The following is a 25,702-nucleotide window of genomic DNA, read 5'->3' as shown; positions in this document are numbered from 1 at the left end:
GGGGTGTCGCCTTCGATTTTGTTCGTCGTACTTGAACGCACTAAAAATAATGCGCCGTTCATGTCCGCGAAACCAACGTTTATATCTGTTGCGAAATTTTCGGTGATAATCCATCCAAGGTTATTTGACGAGTCACACCCACTTTCGATAACGTTTGTCCGATTTTCTAATCGTTCTGCACCATCATCGACTTCTGCCCATATTTTAAATTTAGAAACGTAAAAAATCAAATTCCGCTTTCATTAAAATATCTTATCTAATATCTCACAATTTAATTAGTGTATAATTTTATTTTAAACATTTCAATGTATCTTTAGAAATGCTGATTATTGAAAAATTAGAAATAAAGTTCTATGAATTTTGATCAACTACCATTTTGTTCAATAAAGAAAGAATACGCACGCCGTGTTTTTTTTAAATCATGTAACGAAAAAAGATCCTATTAGTATAAACCAATCAAATCTGCATTCCTCCCGCTATCCAACATTCCAGCCACGAAGTTTATATAATGTGTACAAATGTGTGTAGCTAATCTCGTCTAGAAAGCATCATCAGATTCAAAGAAGAAACCACAAGCTATCGAATTTATGTGAATTACCGTTTATCAAGCGAATAAACATTATGGACATATATTACCAGTCTCTGTTTACCGAGTAGGCTATGGTAGGGCTCTTTGAATGCTAATAGAACCGATCTGTTCTACGTTTGCGGGCGTTTCAAAGACAAAATATGTTTCTGGCCCTTCCCGGCTCGTGTTTCGTGAAGGGAACTATAAAAAAGGCCGGCGGACGTATTGAATGATAGTAATCGTGGATCAAACGGTGATGAGTGGAACCCCCGCGAGCGCGTTTTGGCGAACAAGGAAGGCACGTAGCGAAGCTTAAGGTCGTGTTGTGGGAAGAGGAGGGCGATTGGCCAAGAAAAATGTAAGTAGATCGACGAAGTTCGAAATAAGAGAGAGAGAAAGAGAGGAAGACGAAGCATCGGTTAAACGGAGAAAGAAGACGAGAGAAAGAGAAAGAGGACTGTGGGTGGCCGGCAGGAGACGCAAAGCGAGCAAGGTATACCGACAAAGTGGGGGATGAGAGCGTTGGAAGGGGGAAAACTCCAATGGTAGGAGAAGTTGAGGATCGGGACAGGAGGAGAACGATAATGAAAATGCATGACGAAGATATAGGTAAGAAGCTGCGGAAGATGAAGAAGGAAGAACAGAAGAGCGAGCAAGGACACGAGGAAAGTAGACGAGGAAGGTAACGAGAAAACAAGAGGGATAAACGAAAGAAATGAGGGGGAGGGGGGGAGAGGTATGAAAAAAGATGATCGAGTTCGAAAGAGAGAAAAAGAGCGTAGCACGCTGGAACGAGCAAAGTTCTCCGAGAGGAAGAGAGAGCAGAAGAGCACGGTATAGAGCAAGAGAGAATGGTAAAAGTCAGAAATGGGGACAGAGACGGAGGACAGGTATGATTGAACGGGAGTGAGGAGGATAGCAGGGTAGGAGAAAAAGAGAGAGAGAGAGGAGGAGTGGATCGGAAGGGAGACAGAAACAGCAGCGAGATCGACGTAAGAACGTAGGAAGGAACGAGAGGCTCCCGTGTCGTTCGCGCTTGCATTGCTTTTCGAAGCTCGCGCGCGAACGGTCCGCTCTTGTTGGACGTTACGTGTGCGCCGATCGATAAACACACGTGAAAATCCAGTCGGTCCTCGTTTACGGTCGATGGTGTATCGGCTGATATAGTTGGCGAACTCGAGATCGTTTATTTATAACACGGTTGCGGGAAAGCTTCCACTCATCGTTAAGGACGATTCGTGTTCGTTCGATTACCAGTTCTATCGTAGTTTCCGCAAACGAAGGAGAAAAACGTGGTGCTCGCGAATCGAATCACGCGGAACTCGCCGGCTCACGGAGAGGCAGTCGCTTCTGAAAGATCTACCGGCTGCGTCGACCCGTCGACGGACTCTGGTACAACCATTCGCAGTTTCGAAGAATGATTACGCGTCTTTGAGGTCAAGGAGAATAACGGAGAGAAAGGTAGAGTGCAAGTAAACTTTACGAGGAAAGCCGAAGCGGAAGGATCTACGCGGGGTCACGAAGAAAGGTATCTGTGCACCGCATGTACGATTTTCACGTTGTACCTGAAAGCGGTTTCGTGTTCCTGTACTGATCGTGTCTTTAATGATATACCTTTGTGTCTCTAACGTACTTCTCTCTACTCGCTTCTTATTTATCAATCGATATATTATCGACATATTTACGACTTTCTGTTATTTATCTATCATTCAGACAATTTACTGTTCCATATGATCCGTAGATAGATTTTATGTCAATAAAACTTTCTAGTAAAGCGTTCGAAGATTAGTAGATACGAAAATAACATTCGCTACTAAAAGTGGCTGCACTTTGACTCCATTTGGCCTTAAGTTATACATTTGTCGCTTAATCGTAGTAGCAATCAAAACGATGACATCATACTCGCTCGCGAGCCAAAATAAACTTCGCTAATCGTGCACCGAGAAAACGCAGAACCGCGTTCTCTGAGGCTCTCTTTTCTAATCAAAGTGTATTCAATCGAATAGACTAATGTGTTCTAGACAATCGAGTCTATGTTTTACGCGTTTCTGGCAGCGAATTTACCGATGTTTAGATAAAAACGTAGAAATTATGCGTTGTTTCAAGGCATTGTTGTTAAATACTGCGAATTTTGCAGCGCTAGTTGTATAAATAAAACGATAAGTCTAAACCAGACAACATGAGCACGGTAGAGGATCGTTTATGCTAGCTCTAAGACCGTGTCATATGAACCTTATGCGAAGACAGACATTCCAGCCACGAATGCCATGGTTGAAACGCGAGAATCCACGCGAATCGTGAAAATAACAGAGACGTAGACTTTTACGATCGTTTCATTATGTTAATTCTATCCAGCAACATCTACTATGTTCCTGGTATTCGTGTACCCAGCGTTTTTCGAAAGAAGATCCTAATACCTGCTATTTCTCGCTACTACACGCAAATAAAACCCTCGCATCTCGTTATATTCTGTCATCGTTATGTTCTTTAAACGACAGCTCACGATATGAATAATTCATGATACTAATTAGTCGAGGTTCGACCTATCGTGGCCAGTAATGTCTATGATCGCCTTCTTTTCCTCTTCGCTTTGCCGATATCGATAACGACGAATACCTTTGTGATAATAGAAATGTAAGAAGTTATTTACCCAGCGAACGAGAATTAATTAACTGTAAATTGAGACGTATTTAAAGTTACTATTAAGAAGTCTACATTACTTATTTGCTAAAATACATTATAGTTTCAATATTTCGCGATAAACAAAATAATACAAATTATTAGGGTAATACGTAGCGAAGAATAATTTCAAAAGTTCCTCAATTTATGCTAACGAAATTCTAATAATCTGTTGTCAATTACTGCCAACAAGGTGAAGGTGAAGAAATTGAATTAATTTCAATTTGACACATGTTAGTATTTCCAATATGTGTTTAAAAGGAATTTCATATTCATGGCTGTGTAGGTATTTCTTGAGAACAAACTTCCAATCCACCTTTTCATCGATTCGATATAGGGCGGTGAACAACCATTTGCTCGTTAGCTTGTCCAATTTATCATTTTCAGCGTGTGGAGCACACCTCATTAAATACAATACATTAACGTTAGATAGGTACTAAACGTCCGACGACATTATTAAATATCAAAATTTGACGATCTTACTTAACCGGTTGTTAAATGTGGATTATATGTTCCACGCTTGATCGGAAAGTCAAAGAAAGATCGCATATTGTAAAGCTCAAGAGAAGCTTCGTTCGATGTTCAATTGGCGAAACCGATATCCATGTAATCGGATTCGGTATGCTGTCGAGGAATCGATTTCGATAAAGCGGACAACAGAAAATATGAGGACATGAACTTCGAGTTGACTATATCGTACCTCTCGTACAGAGGAATGTACCTGCCGGCGCCGCGTTGTGGCGTCGAGTTAATGATTGAACCTTTCGCATGAACCGTTTATATACGCTTCCAAACAAACATCATTGGAAACAAAGTTATTATAGTGACAATTGAATACGGTATTCTGTTTGAATGGAGTCTGAAGATATGCTTCACGTAACCGTAATCAAAGTTTCTCATTCTTATCTCTCTTATCCTCTTTATCAATTTGCTCGTAAAACTTGTAAGGGAATTCTGAAAGCATTTCTCCATTCAGAAGGAGGTATCACGCAATTATATGAAGAATTTTATGTTATTTCACACTAAAGAAACTACATAATTTAACCGAAAAAATTATTAGTTTAATCAAGTGCAATTTATTATTTCCATCTACAAAATCTAAATACTTTCTGTACAAGAAAAAGACTCTTTAACTTGATAGCGATACCAGTTTATTTTCAAATTACAACTACAATACTCTGAACCTACAATGAGACCTTCGAGATTTGAATTGAGGTGAAACGTTTCACACTGATAGATTTCGTCACTCTGTTCTCAAAAATATTCCATCATAGGACAAAATACTCAATATTTCTTACGATATCGTCAATTAAAGTTTTAATTGCAAATCTCCTACATGCACTTTCTTCGTGTCCAGGAACAATTTCGTGGAACGATCGAGAATGATCGTGGTCGTTGTTCATTAGACTAAAGCGACTTCCCTGAAGTACAAACAGGGATGACTAGCCTGGGATGTGTTATAAATCCTTTCTGACCTCCCCACGTTGCGACGTAGTATTGTGATACGCCGATTAAGGAAGATTGGAAGAGGAAGATATAATCCCCCGATTCGACTCTCATAAGAGAACGTAATGCACGGGTCATATCGGCGTGTACGTTTATTACGCGTTTCTCCGATACGCTATGAGAGGACCGAGTGGCGCCAACCAGCCGGTCTCCGCTTATGTATACCTAGCTATCTACGTACGTTTCTTCAGAAACGTGTATTAGGCCCGCGTATTCGCATGGTCACCCGTCCACTGTGTCTACCTATGCTCTACACGCGTTTTATTTCCATTCGAAGAATAAGCGACGGCTCTCTGTAGACTTGGTAGACCTGGTATACCTCGTCCGCCAACAGATTAGAGCAGCGAATCGAATATTTATAGCAGCCCGTTTTCATGATCGCACGCGCGCCGTTCAACGATGTACAGAGGATAGGGGGACACAGTGCCTGTGTACAGTGTTGCGTTTCGATAACGCCACGGGAGTTCGCGATCCATTCTTCTTCTTCTTCTTCTTCTTCCTCTTCTTCTTCTTCCTCTTCTTCCGGATTTTTTCTTCTTCTTTTCTATTCTTTCATGGCAACTGGAGATAGCGTAATCTGGGAATCTGGTCGATAAATCCTGAACTATTCCGAGATCAAACGCACCACAGACTCAAACGTACGTCTCGGAGTTATTGGCAATTTTCTTGTTATTTATGCCTATAGCGCTGCTTTATGTCCGTCCCGCGATCCTGATTACAGTGTGCACGAGAGGCGTTCTTTATCCGGCGCCTGTTACCGCGCGTTTGGTAATATTTATACTTATATTCTTACGTCGCGCGAATTAACAACGTTTTACATCCGTTATTTTCGTAGTTCTGGTATTATTTCACGACCTCATTCGAACCGGTCCTGTGCACTTTCGACTACGCGAATGCACGCGAGCTATGTTGGTGATTAACGACGTTCCTCCGTCCTTGGCTATTATCCAATACATGTCTCTGGTGCCAATAATAAATTAATAATTTCCGCGGAATTCGCGATACCTGTCCTTCCCTGATATATATTTCTTTTTTTCTTTTCCTTTATCAAAACGTGACATTATTGAGTCGAAGGTCAGCCAAATTAATGGAATGCGGCATTGTTTGTCACTGTTTTCGATTGTGTTCTCTCGATCAATTAAAATTGTCACTCTGTGTGAACGTAGTTGCTCCCAATTGTACTGTTCCAAGACGCGAGACACAGTCTTGCTGTTTGCACTAACGAGCAACAACGTTCGACGGACTCGTGAAACTGCCGAGACCACAAACTTACTCTTCTTGTCCACCCGGAAACATCGCACGGTGCTATATTTCTCACGCAGTGATTACTTCGCTTGCGGTTCAAGAACCTTCGACAGACCAGCGGTCCTTAATACAGAGAATGCAGATTAATGGTAACGTAGTTACTCCGCGGACTCAAATAATTTCTATAATTTAAACTACATTAAGCATTCGTCAGAAAAATTCATTTAATACATAATTTGCAGAACACTTGCATCTTATTAACCGCATGTCAAGGTAATAGCCAGGATGAAAGTCATGGATATCTTAAAAAAGTGATTGTACAGTTTGCCCCACATTAAACATCTAACACTACATAACCATAAAAATACATTTAATACATAATTCCGAAAATACCGACATGAATCACAGACCACGAATCTTACTTGCCGCATCTCAAGGTAATGTCCAGGATGTACGCCATGGAATGGCCAAAAACATGTTATAGGGAGCAAGCAGCATCGCAATGGCCTTGCCTAAAAGTCGGTAGCTTACGAAACAGCACGTGGCTGCGGTATCGTCGGGGTGTGGTCTTTGCGGTTTCTCCCGTTACATCATCACAAATATATGGTCAGTCTAGTCATGCACTTTCTGCCCGCGGTTAGCATTCTTTTTTTTACCTTTTCCTTTTCTCTTCTTCGTCTTAATCTTCTTCGCGAGTCTCTGCACGCGCTCAGAAGGATTCACTCGTAAACGCGTATAAGATTACGTGGCACACATAATCGAGCGCGCGAGCTTTAATTAACCCTCGCTATTATTCGTTGGCACGAAGAACCGATCGCATTACGCGCGGCTGAAGCATTAAGCTGCGGTAATGAAAGAGTACGACAACCCTTGCACGTGCTGTATTCGTTTCTAAAGGTATATTCGTAAGTTTCAACCAACGAAACGTTCATTTCCTTAAGCCTTCGCAACAAAAATTGATTGAGATCCTAGCAGCTTGAATCACTGTGTTTCTACGTTTCTATAATAGTATCACGATGTTTCCCAGTCGCGTTTCTACTATCTTGGTATTCCAGAGTCGTGTGAAATTCTCGTACAGCGAATTCCGTATGAATATGAAATCAGGTACACGTTTCGCGGTTTCTTTGGCGAAAGGTATTCTTTAAACAAACTGTTTGTTCGACATTCTTTAGTACTGAGTAATCAAATTACAAGTGGCTTCGTAGTATCGATGGAAACAATTCCTCGTACAACTTTGCATTCCCACCTCAGTGTCTGGTGAGCGCGATGTTTTGCGGTCGTGGTTCGCGGAAAGTACGGAATCGGTTGGCAGAAGGAATGAATTTTCAGCAGAAAGCGGGCTGCTTTGAAGTGCAGGCGGATCGCTGCCGTTGAGTCAGTCCTTGGCATCGATCGCCATAAGTTAGCGATCGACAAGTTCGTGTACATACGCAGAAAGCCTTCGTGCGTCGTGCACGATCAATCAGCGGGCCTTTTTAAAAATTTCAGCCACGTATTACGACTATTACGAGTGATACTTAGAGGTAGTCAGCTCTCCCTTTCTCTCTCTTTCTCTCTCTCTGTTCTCTGACGTCTGCCGCGTTCTTTCGCGGGCCAGCTAACGCTGCTACTACGAGCAGAGTGACTCAGCGGCCAGCAATCTCATTCATCGACGCGAAAGAGGAGTATTGCGGCGAACCGCGTGTATAGAACGCTTTTGCAACGACGCTTCGGGGAACGAGATGTTTTCTAGGATGGGAAAGCGTTTTAGTAATTAGAGCCATTCGTTAAACGCGACGTCCCGTCGTTGCTTCGTGTATTCAACTTATTTTTCACATCCCTTATCCCTCCCCCCCATCTCTCTCTATTTCTCTCTAGTCTATTCGTTCTTGAGTTAGTTCACGACAGCTCCAACGACACACGCAGATTTACTATTCGTATATAACGCGAGCCACGTGAACTTTCAGTGATAAATTCGATTTTCTGAAATTCTAACCGAGCCCGATGCCTGGTAAATCCGTACGGAGAATTAATTACCCGTTATAGGCAAACATGTAACTCTCCCGAATACATTCTTCACATGTAGCACGCGATATTTTGTAGCCAGTATCGGAGTCGCGCGGCTCCTTTCACGGGGCGAAGGAGGAGACGCGATCCGCGGCTCCCTTTTTGACAGATGTTCCGTGAAATCATGCCATGCAAATGGTGTACCCGCGTCAAAGGAAGTCTACATTTTTCTCCTCTACCCACGCTTCGAGCTGGCAATTCAAAGTGCACGCTTGATAATAATCGGCTGTGATTTCATCTGTTATTTTCATGAGTTGTCGTCAGTGGGTAGGCAATTCTCGAGGTCTAAAATATATTGGTTGCTTTGATACGCCTATGTACATTCACTTTTGTGGTATTGATATTGTTTAATAAGAAACAATTTTACGCAGAATCGCATAATCCTATTGCAATTAACATTCAACGCATCATTCCTTGGAATATCGGAGTTAAAAGTTGAAAACTATAAAGATACAGTCGTCTAATCTATATAGAAACGTATGTATTTAATTCCAACAAGAAGAACAATGTGTCGTTCGTTCGGTAAATAAAAGGATTAGAATGTTTCTCGTTGGCACGCAGATAAGTACATCGTTGTAATTCTTCGCGGTAGATTCGCACCAAAGATAGAGCTATTCGTCAGTCAGCGGCTCTATTTTTTCCCTGTCTGGTTAAAAATAGATACAGACAATCCGTGTCAGCGGTTTGTGACCCACGGGCTGTTTTGAAACACTTTTATTTCTTCGATGCGCGTGAAAATAGCTGCCCATTTATTTCTGTGTCGTTAGCTGCCCTATATTTTTGGTCCAGTAATTTACTAAATCCAAACACTCTGATAAATATATCGCGTACCCATCTACGCGCTATCGCCCGAGGTCAATCATTTTCTTCATTCTATACCGTGAGTGATTCGTTATTACTATAATTTTCAACGTTTTATCCGTAACAATCGAATTTGCATAATGATATAGTAAAAGTTTCACAAAATAGAAAGTGTCGCTAATAGCCTAATCTGTACCATTGTTTACAAGGTAAAAGCTCTCTATCAGCTACGTCCTATCAACCGGACCGTTTCGAAAGAGACCTGGCGTTTTTAGAATCGAATCACGTCAAATTTCCCAGTTGCGCTCTGACTACGAAATTACACTTCATTGTTCACCAACCGCAATTTACATACACGGCAGAGCACGGTTATCGCTATTAAACCGTGCACGAAACATGCCCGCACGCAATTTCGTGGCAATGCTAAGGCCAGATTTTTCTCGCAAATTGATCGTTGATTCTGTTTCCTCTCTGCTTCCCCAACCGGTTGTATGCAACTTGCGACGACTTCCTCTTGGCAATTTATAGCCAGACGTTTTCTTTGCCAACGATTATTTTCACAAATGCGAACACTTCCATGAACATGCTTCTTCTTTATTCTACAAACATGTGTTTTGTGGAAGCGATAAAATTCCGTTTACTATCAATAACGATCGCACCCAAGGCCTGGCTGTCTTGTACATCTGTCGTAGACCGTCCTAAATGTACTTGACAATCGTTCCGCCCTCTCGTTTCTCTTCCCGACAATCGTCCACGAAATTGCATCTTAACGTAATCCTCCAGGATCGATGCTGAATCATACGTAGAGACTTCCAAAGCGTACGAGACGTGCATTATTCTACGCTTACGAATCTTCGAATTAATGCAGCTCGTGCGTGCATTACGGTGAATCGGCGCGATTACGTTTTTATTTCGATCGGTAAATGAAGACTGGCGGATTGTTATCGGGTCGCAATAGCGGCCGATTTAACGAGGCGCAAATTGTCGACCACCAGTATCGCTTTAGTTCCTTCGTTATTTAAAAATTATTCATCATTACGATAGGCAATGACACGTAGAGAAAGAAAATAGTCTTAAAGAGTGTTTAGAGTGAAAGAACAGTGAGAGAATAGAGCTGAAGCTTCTGAAATTAATGTTATAAAAGGCTGTCTAATTTCGTGACTTAATTCAAAAACTCGCTCGTACGTACGATCTAAGTAAAATCAGACTTGCAATAGATATCGCGAAAAATAGATTATCGGACCTACCAACATTGGAAAAAATAGTACTTTAAGGGATAACTAAATAAAACATGTAACAAACAAAAAATCCTGGACAATCTTCGCTGCTGAAAAAGTTGTAGTTGCCCGATAAAGTACAAAAATTATCCTCGAAGAACGAAAGCTGCTGCTGAGACTGGCTTTCAGAGCTGACGCCACGACGCATGAGGAGAAGCGAAACGCGAAAGCTTGATAGATTCGTTAAGATGGATGCATTCGATGCGATACGGAATCTGTACTGATACGTAGACGCAGTTAAAGATAACGAATATCTCAGGGGTGCAAGTCTAAGCACAAGGTAGGATAGAAAAAGATGAGATAGAAGAGACAGTTGGGTTCAAGTGTTGTTGCTGCCTAGACGAATTAACGGCATTGACTTTGATACCTACGACGACTAGTCACTTAGCAAGCACGCTTCTTCGGAAAAATCACAGCGATTATCCATTTAAGGATAGAACTTGTGGAATCGGATCCGCAAAACGATCATCTGCATTTGTAACTATTTGAAAGAACTTCTTTATGCAACGTTACAGTGTTTTGTACAGATGTGTTAATCGAATATTTGTCGATTTAACGTCAATTCTTACAAGCATATCAATCATTTCGTTGACATTGACAATATTTGCTTGAAACGAGTTAATGTTTAATTTAGTTTTAATCGTTTAGACTTTTAAATTTACAGATATAATTTGAAAATAATTAATTATTCGTTAAAATCGAATAGATGATCAAATCAAACAGAACACCAAACAGAACACAGAAATCACATTGTTAGGCATTTCACGCTGCTTGATCTTATAAGAATCTTCGATCGACGACAGTGTAATTTGTTCTAGTGCCCGTGTGATGTAGTGAGCAGCACTTCCCATTAGTTTTAAACGTGTTGATGTGTCCACACTGCGTTTGATTTCGTCGCAGCCACATGTCAGCGTAATTTGGCAGGCTAATAGATTCTTTATTCCATACGAAGACTCGCTTCGCTTCGTAAATTCGAGTCTAGTTTAAAAAAAAAGCACAGTGCTTTTTCGCGCCGAATTTTCGTCATTCAATCTCTGTTTCCTTTTTGGCGGAAGTAATAATATTACTGCTAGGCTAATCTTACTTAGGATCCTTGCATCACTGTAATACCGTTGTTGGTTAAGATTTACCATTCTTAGAAATACTTTCAAGGTCGTGGAACTAATTTAGATGTCTTGGATAACGACATCATATAAGGTAAGCTCCAACAGAAAAATAATTAAAAATAAAAAAAAAACGGAAAAAAAGAAAACGAGAAGACAGGCCAGGCTCGATGATAACGCAGCAGTAGTGTAATTTTGTGTTACTATCGTTGTTTCGTAGCTTTTTTCATGGTGCTTGAATCACCGTAAGATCATGTGGCGAAGCTTCCAAATGCATTCGATCGAATAGCCTAGAGTTACACTATAGAATATGGCAAGTGACAATTCTAATCATCTCGCCGAGTATCGAAAAATATCGAGCATTCCGTAACTTGTTACACTAATGTGACGACTAGAGATGATCAGTGTGGCTTTTAAGAAATTCAAATCTAACGATCTATCAATTTCACAGTTGTTTCATTCTAATAATACGTCCCAATTCGTAGATGGCAGTGACATGGTCATAAATAATAACAAGCAAACAGAAATAATAAGTGAAACGGGTTTATATTAAAATCTGCAAGATCGACGGCAACACCGATCCATCGTTTTTACTGAGAAGAATCGACGTAATCGTCGGCTAGTCGGTTGCACTTCCGACTACGTATCGTTGGTCACGACATGACGTAACGTCCAAATTTATGATTAATCGCTGTTCAGATAGTCTCGCGTTCCTTCTTTCGGCTCGGCTTCGTAGCTTCTGCACGCCGCGACAGTATATTCGCGTTGACGAACATGCGAGTGAGTGAGCTGGCAAGTGTACACGAGCTCAGAGCTCATGCGTACACGCATGTACGGATGCTGCCGCGGAATATAATAGCGGTAATACGATGGAACTGGGGCAGTCCTGCTTTGACGGGCGTCTTAGAAGCCTCTACCTGGCTGCTGCTCCGTTTCGCCATCGTCACGCGAATTTTTATTTTTGGAAACGTTCGATTCTAGAGGTTCGTTCCTTTTTTACTCGATTCGACGTTCGCGAAATTCTGGGGACGAATTGTGAATTGTGAAAATTCGATATCCACGATTAGGCTGCAGATTTTTATACGTTTGTGAAAAATTTAAAGATGCGATATAAAATTTCCGAAGTAGAATATTCGTTATAATATTTATTAAGCGAAAGAAATATCGTTTATTCAGTCGTGATCACGAAAATTTGTTTCTACATAAATATCCGCAGTCTATTCATGATTGATAATTGAATTGCGGTGAATTTTTTTTAGAAATCAAATTGTTTTAAAAATTCATATTTTGTTCGTCTTTCTTCCTTTGGGTGATCTAGTGAATTTGGAGATGTGAGATTTTTAAATCGAGTGAAATGTCGGTAGGTTAGGATTGTATTAGAAGCGGACAAGTAAAGCTTCGACATTCCGTGGAAACTAGAGTGAGTTCATCCAGTTCAATTTAATAGACGGTCACGTGTAAACTAGCAAAGGTTAACATGACAGAAGCGATAGACATCCGCAAGCGATAACTGTCGACTTTCACGTCGATTTATTTTTCCCATCTTACGAAAGCTAATGTATATCTTTTTCGTTTTCTTCGTTTTACTTCTTAACGATTTCTACGGATTATCGCTTAAATACACATCACGAATATTACATATGCGGTGTAGTAGCGTAAAAGATAGCAATATTTACTTTCAATCAACGTTATCCACGCATGATACGGTGAACGAGAAAATTCTTAGAATCACTAATCGTTTTCTTCTCTCGAACTTATCCATTTTTGTACTTATACACGTACACAAATAAGATAGGGAAACAGAAATCCATAAAATAATTACAAATGGCTGGTATCGAAATACTGCAATATTTCGGAGCCTTAGCTCGAAGTATAAGCTTGTTTTAAAATGTTTAATTCCTGCCAGTGCACCGGTTGAGTCATGAACTTTCATCGAAAATGAACCGCCTCAGGTGAAAACTAGTTGCTCTTTAGATGAATGTCAGATAATGACGATAAGCGATGTGTATTTATACGTTGATTATCCTCGTGACATATTGTGTTCGTGCGCATTTCGCGGCACGCGTGATGCTGCTCTGTTATTAGCCTCGCTGCAATTATCAATTTGCAACACTTGCTATAGCACAGTGTTCGCGGTAGTACCGCGTGTCTCAGGATCGAGTGGCCATTTATTAAATTGTTTTCATTAATCGAACGCTGTTTGCGGCAAATGGCTCGGAAAATGTAAATCAGCGATCGGTACCATCGTCGATTTATCTCTCGCGCGGCGATGATTCGAAATCACGCGCGCTTCGTGACATCGTGGCGGTCGTCATCCAACCATTCATTTGCCGGTGATTGATCAATCGTATAATTAATACTTGTCTGCATCGCATCTGCACTTGCAGTCGCGGATTTAGAACGTAAATGATTCGACTGTTTCTGAGGAAAACTGCAGATTTATCTTATTACTCGACGCATGGCCAGACGTTGGACGTTACTTCAGTGTATTTTTATCTAGATTGTAACAAAATGTTGCTCTGTGTTCGCATTATTCGATACTTAGATCACTTTTAAACGTGGAATTAAGAATATAGATCGATTGTTTGCTATACGATCGATGCTATACAAAATATTTTTCATTTAGTAATTAAACGTGGAAACTGAGGGACAAATTAGCCAAAACAGCTCCTGTTAAGTTTTCCGCCCATTTAGATGATAATACATGTAATATAGTATTCAGAAGATTATATTCTGTCTTACAACCAAAAAAAAAAAAAAAAAAAAAAATGAACTAAACCATCTACAATAAATACAAATACATTGATAACAATTGTGTAATATGATAAATGTTTTTTTCAAACAGTTTGAACATATAGAAGAAAAATTAAAGATGTCAGAGTATTTTTTTGTTTCTCTGAAGAAAAACAAACCTGCACAAAGGTCATTTTTGTTATGAGCCCTTTTTTGTTATTTATTATGCACTTTTTATATATCTTCTTAGATAAATAAGAATAGAAAGTAAAAGATAAGTCGCTAAAGCAACATGCGAATACAATGCTTTATATGTACATACACATCTATTTCGTTTACGCAATATGTTTCCAGATTTGCATGGCTTTTCAACTGATGTCACATTCCGGAATTATGATAAACATAACGAATATTTGAACCAAGGGAACGTCGTTTTGGGGGAAGGACGTTTCAAGAATCGTTCAACTTTTCTTTAAATATTTCATGATATTTCTGAACAAAAATATTTTTGCAAATCCGCTAAGAATTCTTGGCAATGTTTTTCATGCAATTCAATTCACATCGTTCGCATGAAATTACGCAAGTGCACGTCAATGCGAGACGTCATTTCTTGCGCATTAATTACATGCACTGTTAGCAAACACAGCGATGAACTTCAAACGACGTGTTTGAAAGCCTCTGTACAGCACTTAGCTTGCCCGATTGTGAGAGATGCTAATTGCTATCTACATAAACGTTGAGTCTTCCAACTCTTGTTAAGTGTGCGCAGAAATTACATCGCTCTGATTTGCTGCTCTTATTACTGACATTACTGTGACTACTAACTGTGACATACTACTTCAAGCAAACACGAAATGTTTAGGATTATTTATGTTTAATTAATGAAATTTTATACATTCTGTAAAAAACGATATATTCAGAAATAGAATAGAATTCGAGGGTGATTAAAAATTGAAATTTTACATATGAAATTTATATATATAACTTGTCTGGTGTGTAGGGATTAAACCGGTATTCATGGTCGATGACGCGACGAAAGCGAGTAATCGATTTATCCATGCCGAGATGAAAAGGCCAGTCAATTCATTGAGAGAAAATTTTGGGCATCATATTTCCCGCGTGTTAACGTAACGCTGAATTAATGAATACATAAGTAGATACTGATGAAAATGATGGTTTTTCAGTAAAGTACATCGTGATTACCATTAAAATGTACAATACGTCGTTTACTGAAAAATGCTCTCCAATTTATTTTTATAACTTTCTTCTCTACGTCGCATCGATTTAGCTGATTCCCTACAGGAGCCTGTCTCTTCGCCACTAAAGGGTTGTTATTAACTTTTAATGAGGTGAAGTTCGTTATAAATTCCATTCAACATCAACGAGGCAATCTCGTATCTCGAAAATCGACGACCACAAAAATTTATGTTCGAATATATTTCTGCAATTTTTTGGAGCATCAAAAAATGTTTAACACTGTATGCTTACGTTTAATTAAAGAAGAAACGAGTCTCTGCATTTCTTACATGGTATCTATCTCAATTTTTTGTTTATTGAATTTGCAAATACCCGCGAAGTTACCCAGAAATGTGGAAACTAACCTTTTCTTATCCTTGAAATTTAAAAATAGACCGAGCGTATTTTCAGAAAGATTTCCAAGAATTCTAATCCAGCGAAACGACTTCTGGTAACGATAACGAGAACAATTGTTCTTGGCTTAATGTATGTGCTACTTTGAAATCGGGAGTTCGTTAAATCTAAGCATAACGTTGGAACTCGTTCGAACGATATGCAATCCGTATATTCTTGAAGCGAGCAATAATTAATTGCGAGTCTTGATAATCAAAAGAACAATCGTTCATTCGATCCGTAAACAATTATTCCTTCTCACTTAATCTTAAGTCAATGAGAAAGCGTTTTATAAAGCATAATTTATGTTAAAAGCCAAATAGCGTCTCAAATATCTCAATATACGCTTCGATAAACCTTCAAGATTTATAGACGTATTTATGATTTTATGTCATCGCTAATTTTCAATCTTGTTACCGTGGCAAAATGTTAATCGAACGGGTTTTATATTCCACGCCTCTTCCGTTTCTGATAAAAGTTTCAACATTTGAACCACTCGGTGGAAATATACTCGTTGAGTTAAGCACAATATTATCATCTGGCTGCTTGGATAATAGTTTACACGATATATTTCTCCTGTTCGTGAGATCGGAGTCCTGTAAACTCGTAAGACGATGAACATTTTCACGCTTGGAACTAGTGAGCCGGTGCACGCCCCGGTATATTTGATACGAGCTGCTGTCGCTGCCGCTGCTGTCAGCTGTAACGTAATATAAAACTTCAAGAACTTGCTGAGAACGCGTTCTAATGGTCGCGTAAATCCGCCCACTGTATCTTGTAAACAATTGCAAGAATGCCTGATGCAAGTCAGTATTCAATTACTGCCGCGATTGTCTTCCTTGTTTTGAAAGAAATTTTTCCTAGATGCTCTTTTGTACTATCGTGTGTAATATTACTTCCGGTTCATCGTATAATGTCAGGTAGATGAAGAAGTAATGTCGATTTTGAGGATGTAGCAGTAAATCAACTTAGTATGATGTTAATTTATTTGACCGTTCTGTTTGGTGTAATTTTTATACGATTGCGTCATCATTTTGGAAGTTTCTTAGTAGGTACTATCGTCATTTCATTGAAATAATTTTGTAATGACCTAAAACGATGATAATCTGACAGTGCCGTCTGGAGTATAGTGAGGACGAGAAAGACTAATACAATGTTGTTACCTTTTCTAAATTTACATAATATAATTGACCAAGAAGAGACTTTGTTGTGTTCTACGTCTAACTATAGAAACTGCTCGATCTATACTCATTTTTATACCTTATGATATTTTATAAATATAGAACACAATTTCTTATTGTAAACCATGATAAACATGAAACATTTGAAACTGATTTTCTTACTATGATCAAACATCGAAATCATTTCTCTGCAAACGCAATATTTCTCAAACTATTCTTCGAACTTTAAACATTCAATTGTTCATAATTCAGTTCGGCTTAAACTGCATTGATTTCAAAAGCGAAACAAATTTTTTATTCGCAGAGTCATGTTCGCGTGATATTTATTGGTAAGAAAATCAGCTCAAGTTCACGCTCGTGAATAGGACGGAAACGGAACGCAAATTAATTGGTTCGACGCGACGGGGAATAACGATCTCCGCGAGCAACTCGAGTAGCAGGGAGCCTGTAAGTTGCAACGATACGCCGCAAATGAAAACGCGAGATCGGAGAAAGTAGACACACGTATGTAGGTAAGAAAAGATCTGGTAAACGTGTTAACGTCGTTACAATCACGAGAAGTGCACTCGACACGTTATTATGACGCGCTTTGATCCCTTTGAATCACCACAACGCATCGCGTTCATTTTCAAGTCGTTTTGCCACGGTGACTCGTGGAATTCTGCGTTGAGATGACCTTTTAAAGCGTGCACCATCTAAACATGGTCGTTCGACATCATCACGCACAGCATCGTTCCGATGTTCCCGTCTTAATGAAGATATACGAAAGCGATAAACGTTACGACCGGACCGGGCACGAGGCAATCCTTTCGCTGATGTACCCGATATAAATTGGCACGTATTTGAACGCACCGGTAAAGTTACGTAAAGTCACGTGCAGGCGGGACGAGTGTGATTTTAATGCTCCCGATAAGGAAATGCTGAATCAATAGATATTAACTCGTATAGGACTATTATGTAACTTAGTTGATCCGTCGGATGTTTCATCATCGAAGAGCCGTAAGAGTGGTCATGAGAGTCGAATGTTGTAGTTCATCGTGGTTTTGTAAACGTAAACCAGGCGAAAACCTTCCTACTTCATAAGGGAAACAATTTAAATATTCAGTCCGTTGTCAAACCAGCCCACGTTACTAAACTTGTCTAAGTATATTTCATTTTGGAGCTAAACATCTGTTTTTTTAACAATTGTTTTTGTTTTGTTTACAATTTTAAACTGTTTAGATATCGCGCGAGACAATATTCAAATATCGAAGGTATTAAAATATTACTTGTCTTAATAATTCTGTCCGTGTAGTTGATTGGTATTTGTACCATGCATTCCTGCCAATTTCGGACCATTACAGATTTTTCTGGATAATCTGTCGTTCGTAGCAACGATGCGCGTGAATTATCACAACGTTTAGCCTTGCGCTTGTACTAGACTCGAGAAAAATGCGGAGGAGTTATATTATTGCACTTATATGTATGCTCGTTTTAGATTACCATAAGTATGAGTTGTAGCGAGTATGCGTGGCCTGACGCTCATTTACGTTCAACAGCGCTACGCCGTGTATAAACTTATTCGGAGTTTAAGGTTAATTGGCGTAGCCTTGCGCACTTATTTACATCCGTGCAATCACAAATCTTCAGGCCAGAATTATCGATCGTAAATTACTTCGTACATCGTACGCCAGTCGGATCGCTCGTTCTGCTAACACGAAATGGTAATACTGTTCACCTTTGGTTGCATTCGATCTTCGTAAAACGAACATTTTTATGTCACTCCGTTGGTTTTAGCGAATTGAGCCTCGAACGTCTTAATTCTCCACGAAAAAAAAAAATCCCAACGGATCTACCGTAAGTTTCGATACTTTACAACCAAAGTATGATTTTCAGGAAGTTCGAAACGAAATAAGATTCTTAATTTTATCTCTTCAACTAAAGGTTAACCAAGAAATTTTCGTAACTTGAAACGAGTCCACAAATCTTCAAACAGTTATTTTACTTCTGAATGCAACCATGACCACAACTTAGCGCGTAGAAACAAAACTCGCTCGAACTGGAGCAGGACGAAATCGAATCCGTCCTCAGCATATCGGGTAATACTCACTTCACACCGGGTTGCAAACCTAACACCAAACTAGCACAATTCGATTGGGAAATAATTATATGATCAACTGCATAAACAAAGCCGCGTAATAACTAAATTTCAGACGAAATACACAGGCTCACGAAAATATTTAAGCAGTTGTAGACAACTTCTGCGTGTTATATAAAACATTTTGAAATCTCATTAACACTATTATGAGATATGACTATCGCAATCGTATTTGTAATGTTTGAAGTAAATCTGAAAATATCTATAGAAACTACGACATATTTTGGACATAAAATTATTTGAAGTCAATTACCCGTTATATTAATAAACCTCGATATTCAGTATAATGAACTTTGACACTTATTATACAGTTGAGAAAGCTATGCATGGTGTATACTAATTTTTTACTAAATACATATATACATATACCTATGCAATAAATATCTTTCTAGTTTCTATATAGTATATATATTTTCAGAGTTTCAAAATTGACCAATATAATTATGACAGTCGTGTCTTCTTACGGTGCTAATGAAATTTCAAAACGTTTTATATAACATATACAATATGGACATGAAAGATTTCTATGATAAGTGTTCAAATACTCGTACTTTTGGTGTAAATCGTGATGCGTTTGACGAATAATGTTTGGGTGCGCAATAGGTCGTCATGTCGATGCGTCACGAGGTGTGGGTCGAACGATCCATTCGCGTATGTTTATTATTGCCGATGGAAATAAAAATAATGCAAGTACGTAGCTGCCTATATGACATCAGCCAATCAATTCGTTTTGCGTGATGATGCATGAAGTGCATCGGATGAATGCTGCGTGAGAGTATCGGTGTCATCATTTGGGTGTGGGTGCTACGAACTGTGGCTCCGTTGAAATTCTTGCACGCAATTAACTATTTCGATACACTTTGCGCTCGATCGGTTACATTCATTTTCCTGATAATTGCATGAACGCATGTCCGCCAATTGGAAATGTAAACTTCAATAGTTGGCAGAATTTATAACAACGGTGAAACACCATTTATTTGAACTTGTTGCACGGCAGACTATTCGGGTAATTGGAATTAAATAATTATTCCGACTATCTATGATTTTTTCTTTGATCAATATGCGTTCATGTTCAGATAAGTGAATTCAATCGATGGAAGTTTAATTAATAACGTTAAATTTAAATTTCGTCCTTAGACAGGAAATTTTGTTACAATAAAGTATTGGCTATTACATTTTTCGAAAGTAACTATCAGATTGCGAATTTGTTTGCATTTATGGGAAATTTGGAGATGCACAAATGTACATGGTGTGCACAAATGTGTAAAATAAAAATATGAATTCTGAGGACATTTGAATTAGTGAGTTTGCAGGCACCTATAGAATGCCATCCAGAATGAAGTCTAGCGAGTTAAATTTATGTTTATTCTTAACCACAGTATATCAAATAGAATTTTTCATCCGCGTTATGTAGAAAGTTTCCAGTCACGGCTACTGCAAATTGTTCGCTATCCACTCGAGTTCGAACTCATAACTCTGGGACACGCTATATTCCGTACGTAATTACAATAATCAGACAGAGCTTTATGATCTTTAAACATAAAATTGTTTCTTGTTAGTGGCACTATAATACTCAACTCCCTCGACGGCAGTGATAAAACCACGAAATAAGACTGGAAACGCAAATAAAAATCAAATTTGCAAGCCGGAGAGAACACAGTTGAGCAAGTGGCTCTACGAGCGTCCTGACGTTAGCGTAACGTGGTTCAATTCACTCAAATTGCCTTTGCTATTAACATTCATTCCGCCTGAAATGGCTAACTCGTTGTCAACTAACCAATAAATTTTTTAAAACCATTGCGTAACGAAAGCTTATCACACGAAATGTTCAATGATAGTGCATGAGTGCTATTGGAAAGCGTGTTAAACGATGATTCCAACGAGAACACCTACGAATTTGTCTGTCATTTACTATAAATGTACTTTGCGCTTTGAAGTAACACTGTGTGTTACGCTTCGTAAACGTATATTTTCGAGCATGATGTATCGATACAGGGTTGAATATCGTGACTGCCTGAGCACGCTAACGATCTGTGCACGTTCGGTACATTCCGTTGAAGTTCGATGGCGATATAGTTCACCGAAATCGTTTTCGTGTTCGTGTCTTAACCTCTTTGCTCCTACTGAAACAAATATGTTTCACGATTTTACTATTTATAGGCCGAGCCTGCTACATGCTTTCGTGCATTATCGTTCGTTTTGTAAATAAAATTTCTTGATCAAAATTTGTATGCGTTACTAGTGAGAGATGTGAGTTCTCTAACAAATGGATGAGCATTACGGAAAGAAATCTTTATGGCATCGGAAAATTACTTTGTGTACCATTGCTGTCTTGTCTTGTTTACTACGCACAACTATTTTCAGTATCTGAATTGCTATGATTATTTATGTGCGTATTCGTATTCCAATTCCATGTTTTGTTAATAGTTATATCTACATTTAAAAAATATCTCATTTTTACCGTGATTTACCCTATCAGTCCTCATAGAACACATATATAGAGGGCGTATATGTCTCACCCCATTTTCTCCTTTGATTTGTTATATTAACATAAGAAATATTTTGTTAATTCGTTCGTTGGATCTATTTCTGATTAGAAACTTTTATTGGAAATTGAAAAAGTAGTTCAAGATTTCTGGCATAAAGCATTAATATTCTTTAAGTTCTCCGTTATAGTATAAAGTATTAGTTAACTAGTTAAAACTTAGTTATAAAAGTAGTATAGTGTGTGTGTGCGCGCGCGTGCGCATGCGCGCTCGCACGTGTGTGTGTAAATACCAACAATTCATTTGGAATTTATCGATGCACATAATCACAGTATAGTTACCGAAGAAAGTTTTGCAGCAGCCAGTCGGTTCCGTTAGGAATGCCTAGATCCTAAGCTGTCCACCGGTCTATTCTCGCAGTCCAAGGAAACGTATCGTCAATACGATCTTTGAAACGGCTCACAGCGTTTCTGGTCCGTGTTGGACTTCGGTTTCCATTTTACGTCTATGTTTAGATCTGGCCCAGCTGATGTCGATAAACTAGGCCGAATTGCAGCGCTTCCGTAACGTTTATTGTCGGTCCAAAGGTGATTCTTCCCCATTATACTCGGTGTTATGAATGAATTTATAACATTGTTCTCCATGATTGATGTTTCTACTCGTAACACTATTTTCGAATATTTTCATTGATTTAAAAGGATTTAGTCACTATGCGTGACTCAGGAGTCCATTTAAACAAGTTTTGTCAACTATTCTCTGCTCGGATAGTTTCGTGTTTGAGGTCAGTGACAGCTTATTGAAGACCTCGTGTTAACAATTGCTGATCGTCAGTTTCGCAGAATTCGCACATCAATTTAACCACACGTTACAGCTCTGCAAGGATTGAATAAATTTGCATTAAGGAGGTTTGCAGGTGGGCTGCCGAGATACCAGATTTAGATGGAGCAATAGCAAATTCAGATTAGTCGTTTAGGAACAGTCATGATTCACCTCGACGCGATGCTTCGTTTGTTGCATCAAAAACGAGACACGCATTCTCATGACTTAGTCAGTCAGTTTCTCGTTCGTCGAATAGAGTTATACGTTACGCCGTATCCGACAGGTGACAACTGTCTCGGATTGTTCGGATACATGTAATCAGATTTCGGAGATAAATGGATCTTGTCTGAGAGCACAAGCATTTCTCAGAAGTTTCATTATCTTCTTACAATGGTTACACGTCTTCGATTCAAGATCGTTTCATTACCTTGCCTCTTATCGTATCATTTCTACCTTTCACTCTTATCTTTGATAAACATTTAATCTAATTCCAATGATACTTGATAAGATTTAATGCATCTTTTTTTATTGCCACCAATAAAACATCCAGAAATTACTTTTCACTTTCACCATGTAATTGAATCGATTCTTCTGTTTCCAGATGTGGCAATTGAGGTTTTGGATGTACATTCTGTTCATAGCGCTGTCGCTGGCTCCATTGCAGAGGGTCGCGGCGTGTAGCTGCATGAGCAGTCACCCTCAAATACTATTTTGCAATTCAGATTTCGGTAAGAATTTGCATGAAATTTGCTAGAAAAATACGATCTCTTCTGTTACTTTATAAACATGCTTTTTCTCTCCTCTATGATAGTCGTTCTTGTAAGAGTGAAGAAGATGATGAACATGAACGAGCATGAAATCGCCTATAGCGTGAAAATCAATAAAATCTTCAAGGTTCGTATGGCAGTTGCACTATTTTTACTTATCAGTTTTGTATCGTAATCTACACCTGATTGTTTTTTAATTACAGGTAAACAACAAGACATCGTACACCGTCCTGAAGAAAAATATTTTATGGACCGCATCGTCCGAAGTTTTATGTGGAGTGGACCTTGAAGTTGGAGAAACTTACGTTGTTAGCGGCAAAACTTATGATGGTGAAAAGGCGAACATATCGTTGTGTGGTATAAAGATGGCCTGGCGTTCTGTGACGAGCAGACAACGAAAAGGTTTCAGGCATTTGTATCGTTACGGTTGCCCGTGTAACGTAAGTGGGAAATTTTTATTTGTACAAATATAAAGCTTTCATGACACATTTTTCTGTCGATTACTTTCCTAAATATGCAAAAATCCTAATTTTAATACTGAAAAATATTTAAAATTCTATCAATCGACTAACGATGTAAAATCAATCATTTGAGATATTTTTTACAGTAATTTACCAACTATTAACGTTAGTAAATTAACACATTGCAAATTGTACTTATAGAGTTCCTTTTCCATCTCTTATAACTTGTGACTTGTAAAATAATGATTAGTTCAATAGTGCAAGACGACACAGACAGTTGCATGTGACCGAATTCTCATCTCAGCTACGATCAATTTTAACCAATCGGCCATAATATCGAATCCTTATTGACCAAGGATTCCACTGTTTTCTTTCAATTATACTCTGCTCGTTTCATGAATTGCAGATCTATTACACACCTTGGTGGACCAAGGGTGCCGCTCTAGAGGGCACGGATGGCAAAGAATGTCTATGGGAGAGCAAACCTGGTCCGGAAGAGTGCCAGAGGGATTATGGCGTTTGCATGCCAGGACCAGCTGGATGCTCTTGGGTCCCGTCGGTTCCTTATAAGAACTGCATCAAGGAGTATCAACAGAAACGCGAGCAACAGAGGGCGCGAGAACCTTAAATCTTTCTATTTCGATGCATGCGAAAGTTCTACGGTGGAACGAGAAAATCGATCACGCTGGCGAAAAATCGACGTTGCTCGTGCCAAGTCACGTAGCATGCCTCGATTTACGAACGTATTTGTGAAATTTCGCAGAATCCCCACGAGAATAATGTTACTTCGTGTGCAATGAGCGTTCCAATATGCAGCAAACTGGCGCTGTACCATGTAAACATGTTGACAAATTAATGCTATCTTATAACGTGTGTTGTAGCGAACTGTGTACCCAATGTGGTATCTTCAAAGAAGAAATATTTGTAATAATTAAATATTCAAGAAATTTTCCAAGTCAAATGGTCGAGATAGCATTAATTCGCAATGTAACTTTTTCATTTCTGTATCGTGTCATGCTCTATTTATTGTTGCGTTCCATTAGAAGTATTAATCGGGTAGTGATATATCGACGAGTACAAAAGTTGTACGCTGATTAAATACACGAAGCAGGGAATCGATTGGGGAAAATCGTACACAGCTAGCTGAGGGGAAGCTGTTATTCAGGGGTATAATATAAACCGTCGAACTCTTGAAACTGCTTGCATTTTCATGATAAATTACTTCCTTGATGTTTCGATGTCTATTTCATCGCGTTTGTAATAATTGATTTTCTATTTTCATCTTTTCTTTAATCGGTCGTCGGTAATATTTATTCTGGGATCGTTGACTTCTTTCACAAACCGAATAATAAACGTCGTTAAATATATTCAACGTTTAATTAATCTGCGTTGAGAAGAATAATCGATAAAAAAACTTTGTTCGTATCGATTCAAATTGAAATTTTCCTCCTCTACCGTTAATCATCGCTGTTAACCTTATTTCGTTTAATTGAATCGTAGACTAACGTTGACTCGCAATATGAATCGACTGAATTTCGTGAAATCTGAAATAGCAGATATAGATGATTGGCCATCTTTTTAGTTGTATATATTAGGCTATTGATGTATATTATACATTTTTAAATTATTCTCATTTTCATTTCGTTGTACGTAGTTTCTTCTTCTTTTATTTCTTCTATATAAGAAACTGTTAACACGTATTTAATTTTTAGCAAAGTCTTGTACAGGTCTCTGAATATTTGAAACTAAGTTACAATCGAGTCAGTTAAAAAAAAATAAATGAATAAATAAAAGAAAAAGAGATATTTTATAGTATTAAAAAACAATGTTTAAGGAATATAATTTCTTACGAAAAAAAAATTCAAGTTTCCTTTTAACGATCATGTTGTCTCATTATTCGGAGGGTAGCACAAAGATGCTAAGCGTTGTGTTAGAAATGTTACAATCAAGTTAGGTACTCTAACCTATCAACTATGTATCTAAGCGTAATCACGTATTGTTTCTCGATAAGAGTGACGAGAAACAAAAACCCTGCACATGGGTAGGACTTTAGTACAAAACACTAAAAAACGCGCGACGTGACGGAAGTTAGCCGGCATTTCCTAGCTTGAGAACGTAACACGAGACGATGTATGTTCTTAGTCTTAGTTCTTTCATTTGATAACTTTTGTAAAGTATTATAATACTTAAACGATGGGAAATAAATGAGAAACTCATATTCGTTCGTTCTATATACAGACCTAAGTAGTTACCTTATTTTAATT

At 38.7% G+C, this 25,702-nt stretch overlaps 2 protein-coding genes across 4 annotated transcripts in view; one reads left to right on the top strand and one right to left on the bottom strand.

Annotated features, from left to right (window-relative positions):
- LOC117236031 (synapsin) overlaps positions 1-25,702 on the bottom strand; it is a 41,327-nt gene that overhangs the window by 5,503 nt on the left and 10,122 nt on the right. The window lies entirely within an intron of this gene.
- LOC117236033 (metalloproteinase inhibitor 3) lies at positions 1,592-25,656 on the top strand. 2 transcript variants are annotated; one of them, XM_033498617.1, is made up of 5 exons: positions 1,592-2,096; positions 22,812-22,938; positions 23,022-23,104; positions 23,181-23,417; positions 23,845-25,656. In XM_033498617.1, the coding sequence occupies exons 2-5, from the start codon at positions 22,812-22,814 to the stop codon at positions 24,064-24,066; spliced, it is 669 nt and encodes a 222-aa protein (XP_033354508.1). In that variant the 5' UTR covers positions 1,592-2,096; the 3' UTR covers positions 24,067-25,656. The 2 variants fall into 2 exon arrangements, with proteins under 2 accessions (XP_033354508.1, XP_033354506.1); XM_033498615.1 differs by lacking the exon at positions 1,592-2,096 and adding an exon at positions 12,054-12,208.

The sequence above is a fragment of the Bombus vosnesenskii genome, unplaced genomic scaffold (genome assembly GCF_011952255.1).
Source record: "Bombus vosnesenskii isolate JDL3184/JDL3185 unplaced genomic scaffold, Bvos_JDL3184-5_v1.1 scf7180000013339, whole genome shotgun sequence".
In the NCBI taxonomy this organism is placed as follows: Eukaryota; Metazoa; Arthropoda; class Insecta; order Hymenoptera; family Apidae; genus Bombus; species Bombus vosnesenskii.
The sequence above is the reverse complement of the archived record's forward strand: the minus strand, read 5'-3'. Positions and strand labels throughout refer to the sequence as shown.

What these genes read in the sequence shown, in the direction of transcription:
- LOC117236033 (XM_033498615.1), top strand. Translation starts at nt 12,095, where the DNA reads ATGGAACTGGGGCAGTCCTGCTTTGACGGGCGTCTTAGAAGCCTCTAC. An exon ending in GGAAACGTTCGATTCTAGAG is followed by an intron (nt 12,209 to 22,811) that starts GTTCGTTCCTTT and finishes TTCTGTTTCCAG; the next exon opens with ATGTGGCAATTGAGGTTTTG. An exon ending in GTTACGGTTGCCCGTGTAAC is followed by an intron (nt 23,418 to 23,844) that starts GTAAGTGGGAAA and finishes CATGAATTGCAG; the next exon opens with ATCTATTACACACCTTGGTG.